Here is a 12,512-nt window from a genome sequence, read left to right on the forward strand (position 1 = left end):
CTGCAGCCTTCTAGGAGGTTCCTCCTGATTTTAGGGGCTGGGCAGGCTGAGGTCTGTGAAATTTTGCCTCTCCCCACTTGGCATGCTCTCATCCATTACCAGCACTCCGCATTTTGCCTTTTGATACCCCTGTGATCTTGATCCTTCCGTGTCTCTCCATCCTGCCTTGCTGTGGGTCCTCTTGCCTCTCCATTGCTCCCTGCCCTCCTGCTTCCACCTTCGTCCCCACTGTCTGCCCCCCAAATGGCAGCCAGAGAGATCTGCCTCAAACTACCAAATCCCAGCCTGTCCTCCCGCCTTAAACCTTTAATGTGCAAGTGATCACCTGAGGGTTTTGTTAAATTGCAGATTCCCTTGGTAGGTCTGGGGCAGGACCTGAGACTCTGCATTTCTAATAAGTGCTCAGAGTCCGCGTTGGTAAGGGATGGGAGCATGCCAAGGCCCACAGCCTGCACTTGGAGTAGGAAGGTAGCAGAGAAATTATTCTCTGAATGCAGGAAATTCCGAGGAGCGGCAGCCTTGCATGACGTGGGCTGCTTAGGGTAAATCAGGACTTGACCGTGATGGGCTACAGCAGGGGTCTCCAACTTCTGGCCCCAGGGCCAACTCTGCCCCCTCTCGGCCTGCTTTTGTACATAAAGTTTTACTGAAACGCAGGATCCCTCCCCCACCTCTATGCATTTACATATTAACTGTGGCTGCTTTTGCACTAAAGTGCCTGAGTAGTTGTGACAGTGACCAGATGGCTCAGAAAGCCTGAAATACCTACCACACAGACCTTTACAGAAAAATCTGTCCACTGTCTGGAGCATCTTCAAGAGGCCCCGGAAGGCCGTGTACCGGGACTCTCTGACATCTGGAGGGGGTTGACTTGAAGACTTAAACACAAACACACACACACACCAGAGACATCCCTGCGGCTAACAGGTCTCAGGCTGGGTCCCAGGGAAGTGGCCCCGGGCGCGCGGGGAGACTGATGATGGTTTGGGGTGTAGAACACATTGCCTGGTCCGGGAGACCGTGCAGCACCTTGGCCAGCGAGGGAGCATGGCCCTGGTCCCCATGTAAGGAAATCGCCCATGCGGCCCAGGGCTCTGAGTGGGGGTGTGGGTTCCACAGCTGGTTTGTGTTAGGGTTTGGATGGAAACTTGGGTCTCCTGACTTCCCACCCAGGGCTCCTACCTCCCAAGACACCCCACATGGAGGCCCCTGTGGCTGTGCATCTGCTTGGAGGGGGGTTGGTTAACAAAAAGAAGCTTGGTTTGGGGGGGTGGCTGGGAAGATGTGGGCCGCCATCTGCCTGGGGCTGGCTCCCTCTCGGAGCCACATTCCAGAGGCTGGGAAAGAGGACATTCCTCCTCCCTTGCACAGGCTGCCCTGACCCCTTACATCCAAAGAATTTGGTTAATGGAGGTTAAGTCTGAGCCCTGGACTGGCGGTCTGAGGGAATTTACGTTGCCTGGGAAGACAAATTCTGTCAGATGAATCTCAGTTTCCTATTGTCTTACAGTAAAAAAAAAAAAAAAAAAAAGACCAATGAGCCCAAAGGAAAAAATCTAACAGCCTGAACATTGCAGGATGGGCACTGGGGATAGAGTGGGGATGCAGGACAGTTCGGTGACATGTCCCGGGCACTGGACTAAGCACTTTACACACATGATCTCATGGAATGCTCACGACAACCTTGTGGATGCGTTATTGTTATGCTGGCTTTGCGATTGAGAACCAGTGCCCCACCCATGTCTGGCTCGGGAAAAGGGGCTGCTCAGTGAAGGAGCTCCGTAGACGTTGAGAACTTGATTGCATGAGGAGCAGAGAGGCTGAGGGGCCTGTTCAAGGTCACACAGTGGGGAAGAGCTGGCGCTGGCCTTTGAACCTAGACCTGTGTGATTGCAGAGGGGCTCAGTGGCCCGAAGTGACCTGCCGCTCCCCGCCCCCCCATGCACTGCACACGGGAGGCTCAGGACTCCCTCCGACCTCATAGCCTTGACTGGCAGGCAGCCTGCAGCAGCTCCCAGAGGCCAGAGCTGGGGCCTGGGGAGCCGAGTGGAGTGGGGTGAGCCCCTCCATTGCCACCACCTCCTTCCCAACTGAGTTCCAGCTTCTGGACCGAGGCTGCTGAGGCTCCTCCCATGGGGTGACCCCCCTGGGCCAATCCCGCAGCGACCCGCCCAGCCTTGGGTGAGCCAGGCAGCGCCCTGACCCGGGAGCCTCTTTCCCCCTACTTCTTGGGCTTTGTGGGAGCAGGAACGTTAACACCCTGCGGGAGAGGGGATGCTTCTGGGGCTCAGGGCAGCACTCGGAGCTCAGGGACAGGGGAGAGAGGAGGAGAGAAGGAGAAGAGAGAGAGATCATTCTACCTGGCCTAGGAAAGATGGGGAGGGGGCATGATGACTTTCGTGTGGCTCTTTGCAGGGTGTATTTGTAGGAGAAACGCACACACATGCTCTAGGAAGAGGAGGGCGTGGCACCTGTGCTTTTCACGTGGCTCCCAAGATGAGCGTGTCTCCCAGCTCCGCGTGCCGGGCAGTGGAGGGGCTCCTCCCAGGCCTGCGCCCGGTCGCCCTGCCTCCACTCTGTGCAGTTGGGAGTGATTACCATCCCTGTTTCACTGGAAAGGCTCAGAGAGCCTAGGACACTTGCTAAGGTCCACCAGTTGGGCTACGATTTAGATAGACTCAGGCAGGCTAGTGCCAACCTCTCTCCTCTTTTTAACCAAACACCCCGTATTAGTCTATCGTAGGGGCAAGTGTTCATTGAGCACTGACAAAGGCCCCCCACAAAGTGCCTGGCTCCCAGGAAGCACTATTCCAAGTGTTGGACGTTCATTATTATTATTATTATTACTCTGTTCCGGGCATTGATTGGTGTAGGCGCTGGGGATTTGGCAGTGAGCAAAACAAAACTCCTTCCTCACTTGGAGCTTGGTTTGTGGTTGGGGGAGATGAGCAACGTTAATGAGTAAAACACATAGTGTGTCAGCTGGCATAAGGACTAGAGAGAAAATAAAGCAGGGATTTGGGCAGTTGGGAGTGCTGGCCAGTTTGGGGATTGCAATTTTAAAGGAAGTGGTCAGAGAAGTCCTTCTGGGCGTTCTAGCCACAACCTGAAGGAGGTGAGAGAATGAGCCATGTGGCTGTCTGGGGATGGAGCATCCAGGCAGAGGGGACAGTGCAAAAGCCCTGTGGTGGGAGTGTGTTGGGTTTGATGTGGATGTGTGGATATACCATCTCTGGAAGTAGGGGGGTGGGAGAGTGGGTGGGTGACTGCAAAGGGAGGTGGGGGTGTTTGAGACACTCATTCTGTGTGTGTATATATGTGCATGCATACACACATGTACACACATGTATGCATATAACAGGTGCCTTGAGTCCGAGGGATCCTGAGCTTGGGAGGGTATTCAGCTTGCCCAGACCTTTCCACCTTGGAAGGCTGCCTGTGTTCTGAGCTTCCTCCCTGCCTCCCTTCCTCCCTGGGGTCTGGATGCCCCCAGCCATGTTGGGGGGAGGGCAGAGTTCTGGGCTGGGGCGTTGGAATACCAGGTTTTCAAAGATGTTGGCATCAGATTCAACCCTGTGATGAGGCAGCTACTCCTTCCCCAGACTCCATTCTGGAAACCCAAGCCCGCATGCACATCTCAAAAAAACATCTTCTACCTGCTTGGTCAGTGCTGGGGATGAACTTAATCCCTTTACCTTACTTGGGGCTTCCTGCCAAGACAGCCAGCCTCGATTTACAGCACCAAGTCCCTAACTATGGTCATTAACCCGTTTCCTTCTCTTAGAGACTTTCAATGTTTGTGTGTCTGTGTATCACTTGCACCAGTGGTTCTTGACCATGACTGCACTTTTGAATTACTCAGGGGGCTCCTGAAACCTCCTGATACCCAGACCCAGGAAAACAGAACCTTGGGGGAGGGGCCCAGGCGTCTGTATTTTTAAAAACCTTCCTGGTGATTCTAACATGCAACCAAATTCAGGGCGCCTGGGTGGCTTAGTCAGTTGAGCATCCAACTCTTGATCTCAGCTCAGGTCTTGATCTCAGGGTGGAGAGTTCAAGCCCTGCATTGGGCTCCATACTGGGTGTGGAGCCTACTTAAAAAAATTTTTTTTAACATGCAGCCAAATTCAAGAAACAATACCCTTTTACTGTCAGATGGTATTTTTTTCTTTAATTATCTTTCTCCCATTAAAAAAAAAAAACAACTGAAGTTATTTTAAAAGGAAGCTTAAATCTGGTAGGGTTGTGGGAACTTTTTCCTTTTTTGACCCCAGTGAACAGAGAGGAGTTTGTCATACTCCTCACTTCTTGGCACATCCTGTTTGTAAAAAACCCTTTGCTTATTTCTTGTTTCCTTCCTTTTATCCCCATCCTTCATGCTCGCTCCCTTTCTCCCGCAGACGACTTTCCCAGAGATGACCGTTCTAATTGTTGAACATGGATCTCTTGGTGGAGATGTATTCTTACTAAATGTCTATGGCTGTTGTAGGTGCGGGGATTTTTCATTTTCTCAAAAGGGATTGTGTAATACAGTTCAGTCTGTTTCCTTCTTTTCTCGCCCTGTATGGTTTTAAAGACCCAGCCTTGGTCCTACCCGTGCCTAATCCTCTGCCCCTAATGGCGCCCCCAAAATCCTCTGCAGTGCCCATTTGCTGTCTTTTACTCGTCCTTCTCCGTGATCAAGGGCACCCATTGCCAGCTCACTGCCCACTACTGGTCATACCGCCCTCAACATCCTTGACATGGATGCTCCTAGTGATCTTGGGACACGACAGTATATACCCAGGAGCGGATGTACTGGGATATGTGGGTCACCCTCTTAGACTCGGGGCTCTTCTTTCAGGGGACATTGTGGAATTTGGGGTCTAGGGACCAGGCTGACCTGGAGCTTGGTGGATCAGGCTGGCCCTTGGAGGCTATGTTGGCACCAAGCAAATGCTTAGCCTCCTCCTGAGCATGAAGGTCAAGGCTGCTGTGTCTCAAGCTCCTGCCCCCGGTCAGTCCACTTGGTCTCTGCCTCCCGGCCCTTGGAGGTCGTATCATTGCACACGGGGCTCCTGGAGCTGCGCAGCCTGGCAGGACTGGGGTGGGCGGCAGGGGCTGCGCCCAAGACAGAATGAGTGTGTGCGTGTGTGTGCGTGTGTGTGTGTGTGTCTGGACATGAGGCTATGGGGAACAGTTTTGGCAGAATACACTCACCTGGGCAGATTTGCTTTGGTTGTGCATCATCGATCGGTCCTAGAGTGTCTAATTCTGGAAAAACCCTACTGTTCTGGAAAATCCCAAGGCAGACCTGCTCAAGAAATGCCAACGGGAGACAGGAGGTGGTGACTTGGAGAAACAAACACTGGTCAGTCCCAGCACACGCCACCCCCCTCCCAGCAAAACACCAGACGCCAGCCCTGAGGAGACAGGAGGCGGGGGACTTCACAAGGGCCCCTACCCCTTCGCATCCTCATTTAGGCTGTGACCACCTGCCCAGCTCCCCGGCTCCCTTCTGTTCCCTCTCCTGCTGTATCTGTATCTGGGAGACAGTGTAATACAGGGTTTCCCAAATCCAGTCACCCCCAGGGCCACCTTCCCAATTTTACCATATCCACGAGCCACCTGGACTAGTATTTACTTTATATTTTGGTGTAACGCCAGTCCCTGAAAAATGCTTAAAAACACATTTACTTAAGATGTGTTTAAATCCCTTGTATCAATGGAGAACCAACAGCACTCGCCTTAACTGAGAGTAGTTAGAAGGAGACACAGAAGGAAAGCAGAGCAAAGCTGTTAAAATGTAGCCACAGCCTGTTGCCTGCAGAAGCTTCTGGATTCCTCCACCCCTGGCACCAACTCCTGGAAGCAGTTGGCAGGCTTGGAAAATAATTGACTTCTCCCAGAATTGCTGTTCATTGTGGGGCTGTGTCCGGGTCCCTCTGCTGTGCTCACAAGGGGGCTCCCCAACAAGGGAGATGAACTTGTATCAGATGCCCCTCGCTAGGCCCCGGCCCCTGCCAATGTCTGCACACTAAAGACATCCCATAAGGTTTTGTTGTTGTTGTTGTTGTTTTAACCAAGAGAGGGTGGCAGGAGCTTGAACTTCCGTGATGCTGAAGAAAGTACTTGCGGTTGTGGGAAGCACTTGCAGATGCTTACTAAGAAATGTGTGTTGCATATAATAAATGTTTGTTGCACAAAGGAGCAGATGAATGAGTGAAGTCTCCGCTAGAATGTAAACTCCACCAGGACAGGATTTTTTCCATCTGCTGTGGTCACTGCTGCGTCCAATTCCTGGGAGTGCTCTGCACCTATTAGGTGCTCCGTGAACATTTGGGAAGGCAATGCAGGAATCGATGAAACTAAAATAATGAGTGGAGGAAGAAGTGATTGAGCACCTGAATGAGTGTCAGCACTATCCTTAGACTCAAGAGGCAGGTCTTTTGTCAAGTTGCAGGCCCCCAAGTTGCAAGCCCTGAGCTGGGGACCAGGGGATGAAGAGAGCAGAGAGGAGAAAGCAGGAAAGCTAAGCACAGCCTTGGGGCATGGGCTCTGAACCTCTCAAGGTTCTCTTAGCAGCAGCTCCAACTGGCGGAAGAGGAGCATGCTGGGAGCTGCCTTCACGGCTGGGGCAGGCCTGGCAGGTCCCACCAGCAGTCAAACCCTCAGTGGTGTCCTTCTTACCCCATCCCGCCAGTAGGCCACATGGTAGAGGGAGGGGCTATTTTCTGCACGGGGCAATGTGATGCCAAGAAGCATTTTTCCTCTCTAGAAAGCTTAATTTTTCTTCTGTACCAGGCTGGGGTGGTGCTTCCTGAGATTTGCATATCTGGGGCAGCTCCCCACCCCCCTACACACACAAAAGGGCACGTTTCTAAGGAAAATCTCCACAACTTCTAAGAGAAATATCGCGCCCCCCCTCCACTGGAGTGTTTACATGGAAGCTTGTGTGCTGAGCACAGAACATTCTTATGGGATAATGTTTAACCAACATGTGGTTGGCGGTGTCACTCTGGTTCTGGGTGGCTCAGTGACGACCAGGTGAGGGGGCCAGCCTTCCTCCTCATGGGCTTTGAAGGAGGCCAAGCAGTCCCCTTGCCCCCTCCCATAACCCTACTGCCCAACTCAACCCCAGTAGGGAAAGGGCATCCTGTTGTTACCTTGAAATATCAAAATGCTCTCTCTCTAGACTTTTTTCCTAAGCTAACTGGGAAGCCCGGTTTTTTAAGCAATTTCTTGGTGCCTGTAGAATATGGGCTCAACCCAGCTAAAATAGTCATCCCAGTACATGTTATGATTTGTGAATATTTCCTAGCTCACGAATAGACGGTTAACATGACTGCAATGTTTTGGAAGGTGGGGACTGGGTCTCATACTTGCAATCCCCACCCCATTCAGGAACCCTGGCATTTTCATGTGTAAGCAGTTATCCCTGGTACCGAAATCTGAGATGGACCCAACCATATAAAGTCTAGGGCACACTATTCCCAAACCTCAGTGTGGATAAGGACCATGGGGGAGCTAGCTAAACATCTAGACCTCCAGATCTCACTGTGATTGATTGGTTCATTCATTCTATGACTGTTTATTGCGTTCCTACCATGAGTAGAGTTGGTAGATTTAGCAAATAAAAATGCAGGATGCTCAGTTAAACTTGAATTTCAGAGCAACAACAAATCATTTTTTTTAGCGTAGGTATGTCTCGTGCAGTAGCCGACACATATACTTAAAAAGTGCTTTGTTGTCGATCTGAAATTCACATTGAACCAGGTGTCTTGTGTTTTATCTGGCAGCCCTTAGGCTGTGCCAAGCACTATTCCTGGCAATGGGGATGCCGCATCGACAAAGCAAGGCCCCCAACTTCTTGGAGTGCACATGCTAGTGAGGGGGATGGACAAAACAGCTAGCAGAAGGAGAGATGTTGGAAGTCAGGGTGGTAGGGTACCACGGCCAGGCTTGTCAGGAAGGGAGCACATATAACCTCACCATTGGGTCCTGCCAAGTCTGGAAAGGGTCTTAGCACAGCCCACCTACAAAGAGTCTTCTGGAAGGAGGGGGGCACCATGAAAACTGGAACTGCTCACGGTGATGGTGGCAGGGAGGGGAGGGGACGTGTCAGCCACAGTGAGGCGACAGGTGCGGAGTACTCCAGATTCTGGCGTGCTTATGGTCGGCCAAGTGCAAGATCGGATTCCTTCTGGTCATGGACTGCACCAGTGTGGCCGATCTTCATTCATCCTCTTGTGCTTTCATTTTTTATTATGGAAAACTTCAAACACTCAGAAGTAGAGAGAATCCTATAAAAGACCCCCAGGGACCCAACACGAGTATCACCATTTTAGCCACTTTTTTCTCATGATGACCTTCTTCTGATTTTAGCTTTATTTTTTATGGAAGTATAACACTCTTACAGTAAAGTGTACAACTTGATGAATTTGGACAAAGATTTTCTGCCTGTGTTTACACCTAGGGAGCCTCCACCCCTATGAAGATATAGAACATTCCCGGTCCCCCGCAGGCTCTCACCTGTCACTTCCTGGCATCTGTACTCCCATCAACTGTAGGGCATTATATGGGGGAAAATATTTCTACACATAAGTAGAAAATTTTGAGTCTCTCTCTTTCCCCTTTTCTCCCTTTCCTTCCTTCCTTCCTTCCCTCCCTCCTTCCTTCCTTCCTAGTTTATTTGCTGACCTAGTTATGTAAATTTTGGATTACAAAGAGATCTAGAACAACCTAGATTAATTCAGATTGAAGTGGATTCAGAGATGAGCTTTTTGGATTGTTTTGGATGATTGTGTTCATCTTAAAGGCCTTTCTCCCCCTCCCTCTGTCCCTCCTACTGAACACTAATTGGCTGACTCCAGTGGATGCTGGAGATTGGAAACACAACCAGCCTTGGCACCTGCCCCTCCCCCATGTTCACAGGGTTCTCAAGGGTTGTCTTAGGAAGAGCGCAGCCCCCGTGCCATGGGGGCTCAAGGTTGGGGAAGGAGTTATTTAAGCAACCAGCCTGGAGGTGGCTGCTTCCATGACACACCCCACATGTTCCCCATAGACGCTGCAGGAGATCTTCCAGGCAGAGAATACCATCATGCTTCTGGAAAGGTCCATCATGGCCAAGGAGTGCCCACTGAAGGTGGCGCAGACGAGGCTGGAGTGTCGGACCCGGCGCCCCAATGTGGAGCTGTGCAGGGACATCCCACAGTTCAAGTGAGTGGGGGAGACCAGGACGGGGAGGGGTGGGTCTCCAGAGCTCCCAGGAAACGTGGGTCTGAAAAATGGACCGCTTCCCCCCCCACCACCAATCAGGACATGTAGCCCCACAACTCAGCAGGACACTGGGAGGGGGTCTGGAGTTCTGGGGTCCCCTCCATAGCCTCCCCCACCTTGTGCTCTGGGAGCCCTCCAGCTTTCCCCTGAAAGCTAAGGAGAGGGAGCCTCCCAGGCCAGAGACATGGCCTGTGGCCCAGGGTTGCTTCCCCGCCCCCCCGCTAGCCCAGGAGAGAGGCGTCAGCTCCCACCCCCCTTGGTCTCCATCTCCCTCTTGGAAAGTTCTCCATGAACACTGGAAGAGTTTAATCCTGCCCATCCTGCTTTGTGAAGGGGGGGCTGCTCCTGTGGACAAAGGACCCCCTCACTGGAGAGGGGGTGGAAAGCTCATGCAGCTCCAGAGCACGGGTTTGTGAGCATGGGGTTGGGGTTTGGAATGGGATGAGGGCCAGGCAAAGGAGGAAGTGCCATCTAACATGGGAATGTGAGTGATCGGGGGCAGGCCCCTTGGTTGTGTGGGCCCTCCATGCTGGGGGCACTGTACCAGCTCCCTTTGCTGTACAGCAAATGCCCCACGACTCAGTGGCTTGTCCTTGTCCTGAGCGAGATGTGTGGAGATGTGAAGAGAGCCAGAGAAGTAAAGAGAAGGAGGAAGAATGTTCTGAGAGAAAATGCTGGGTGGCTACAGGTGACGCAGTGTGATGTTTGCATAGACTCGTTACTGCCAGATAAGCACTCAGGAATCGGAAAAGCTGGGTGTGTGTGTTGGCAGGGAGTGGGCAGGGAAAGTGACCCCAGGCTTTGAACTTGAGGGCCTGGCTACCTGCTCCTCAGCCTGCTGCGGGCCTGGAAGCTCTTCACCCCTGGAAGTGGTGCAGTGTCCAGGGTAACCACTCCAGCTGGGCTGGAAGGGGTCCAGGTCCCTGCTGAGGGCTTGGGGGAAACTCTCCCAATCCCTCCTGCACCTGTCCCCACTTCTTAGATGCTCAGGTTGGGTTCCAGAACCCTCTGGGTCTGAGGGCTCTCTGATAACCCACCCGAGGGGACTTACCCAGAATAGGGCTTTTGGGGGCCAGATTTGTCCTGGAGGACCTACTCCTCTAGGACAAGCTCCCCACCTCCTTGTCCACCAGCTGTACCCCTGAAGAGGGTAGACGGGGAGCATGGATGGGCCATGTTTGGCTCAGGAGCCCCGGGCAGTGTGCATGCATGCATGCACGTGTGTGTCTGTGTGTATCTGTGCCTGTCTGTGTGTGTGTGTGTGGCGGGGGGCGCATGAGTGCTTTGGGAACTGAGCAGATAACAGGACTCAAGCCCTCTGCCTTCTCCAGCAGCTGAACTGTCCCGTCTGTGCATTACCTTCCTCACCCCCCATCCTTCCTTTACCACCTCTGGGCCTTCTTTCCTGTTTCTTCTACAGGTAACCCCTCCCCCTCAAACCCTCTCTCATGGGTCGGCTCCCATCCATGCCCATTCCTGAGAATGAATACCCATTTAAATTTACATGTAAATTAATTAACAGAAACAAATGTTAAAACTCAGCTCCTTATGTCCATGAACCACATTTCAAGCTGGTGGTCAGAGGCTGCCATATTGAACAGCACAGAACATTTCCGTGGCTGCCAAAAGTTCTGTTGGACAGCACTGAGCTAGAGCCCCAAGGAGCTAAGAGGTTCCAGGCTGCTCTCTGACCTCTCTATAGCCCAGGCCTGCCACGGGAAGCCCACCTTGATATCCGACTCAAGACCTTCCAGTAGCGTGTCCCTGGGCCTGAGGCCAGAGGTGGGACCCAGGGCACAGCCCCGCCACCGAGCTACCATCACAGCTCACATGGCATATTCATTCCCTAGACCTGCTGTAACGGGAATTTGTTTGAGTATCTGTTTGCAGTTCTCATGGGTATAAACCTAGGAGCGGAATTGCTGGGTCATATGGTAAGTCTACTTACTGAGGATCCACCAGATTGTTTCCCTAAACATCCTGTTTCTTCCTTTGTACCCATCACCCTCATCCCCGCCCTTCTGCCTGTTCTACCTCTGTCTTCCCTGACCGCTGAGCCTCGTCTGTGTTGCTCACGGCTGTCTCCGGCACGTGGCACAGTTCCTGGCACCTAGTAGGTGCGTCTGTGCTGACCAGCTCGGTGAACTGTGCCTTCTCCTCCGCTCTTGCCGCAGGCTCGTGAACGAGGTGTTCACCATCGACGACACCTTGCAGACCCTCAAGCTGAGACTGCAGGAGACGAAGGACACGCTCCAGCTGCTGGTAATGACCAAGTGCCGGCTGGAGCATGAGCTGGCCATCAAGGCCAACACACTCTGCATCGACAAGGAGAAGTGCATGAGCATGCGCAAGACCTTCCCCTGCACGCCACGCCTGGTGGGGTACACCTGAGCCACCGCCGGCCCCTGGCCTCCTGCTCCTCACCGGTTCCACGTGCAGCATAAAAATGGAAAAGGCAGAAAAACAAAATAAAGTGTCATTTTCTCCCTTTCCTCCTATCATGGAAAGAAAAACCACATTATATAAATATATATATTAAGAGCCAAAATAAACGTGCCCAAACCAAAGATCCTGGAGCTCATTCCTTGCTGCAGAACCAGCCTCCTGGCAGATCCCAGGAGGAGACAGACTGGTTTCTCAGGGATGGAGCGTTGCGAGGTTCTCGGTGTCTCCAGGAATGGAAGGGGGCACATTTTTTTGAAACCTGTTTGTCCATTTAGGAGCACAGTATAGACCACGGGATCCAAAGATTGGATGCCGGAGCTGAGAGTCCAGAGCCCAGCCGTCACCTAGGAGCTGTGTGGCCTTGGACAGGCTCCCAACCTGAGCACCCTCATCTATAAAATGAGGTCAGTCCCAGGTGGAGGCGACTGTCCCGCTGTGTGGGGCAGGAGCAAAAAGCTAAGATTTGGAGCCAGAAGTCCTGGGTTTGAATCCCAGCGTTGCCAAGGGGAGTGTTTTTGAAATTGTTATGGGAGGAAAAGGAGACAAAATTAGTTCTGTGGGTGGGACAGGAGAAGGCAGGCGAGGGTCAAGGAAAAGCTCTATGATGATGTGACATTGCTTGAAAAGATTAAACATAGAACTCCTGCATGACCCAGCAGTTGTACTCCTAGGTATATAACCAGGAGCACTGAAAACAGATACTCAAAAAAAAAAAAAAAAATACTGGTACACGGATATTCATAGCAGTGAGCTAATACGCACAATTGCTAAAAAGGGAAAACAACCCAAATGTCCATCAATGAATGGAA

General features: G+C 52.1%; 1 protein-coding gene across 1 annotated transcript in view; it reads left to right on the forward strand.

The window, feature by feature from the left end:
- Positions 1–11,825, forward strand: part of TEKT5 (tektin 5) — a 35,275-nt gene extending 23,450 nt beyond the window's left edge. Inside the window, exons 6-7 of the mRNA XM_081820044.1 lie at positions 9,044–9,198; positions 11,433–11,825. Coding sequence (XP_081676170.1) covers positions 9,044–9,198; positions 11,433–11,649 — 372 coding nt within the window. The 3' untranslated portion in view covers positions 11,650–11,825. The remainder of the gene's footprint in view (positions 1–9,043; positions 9,199–11,432) is intronic.
- Positions 11,826–12,512: the final 687 nt, after the last annotated feature.

This window comes from Leptonychotes weddellii, chromosome 5 (assembly GCF_054177405.1).
Source record: "Leptonychotes weddellii isolate Sample4059 chromosome 5, ASM5417740v2, whole genome shotgun sequence".
In the NCBI taxonomy this organism is placed as follows: domain Eukaryota; kingdom Metazoa; phylum Chordata; class Mammalia; order Carnivora; family Phocidae; genus Leptonychotes; species Leptonychotes weddellii.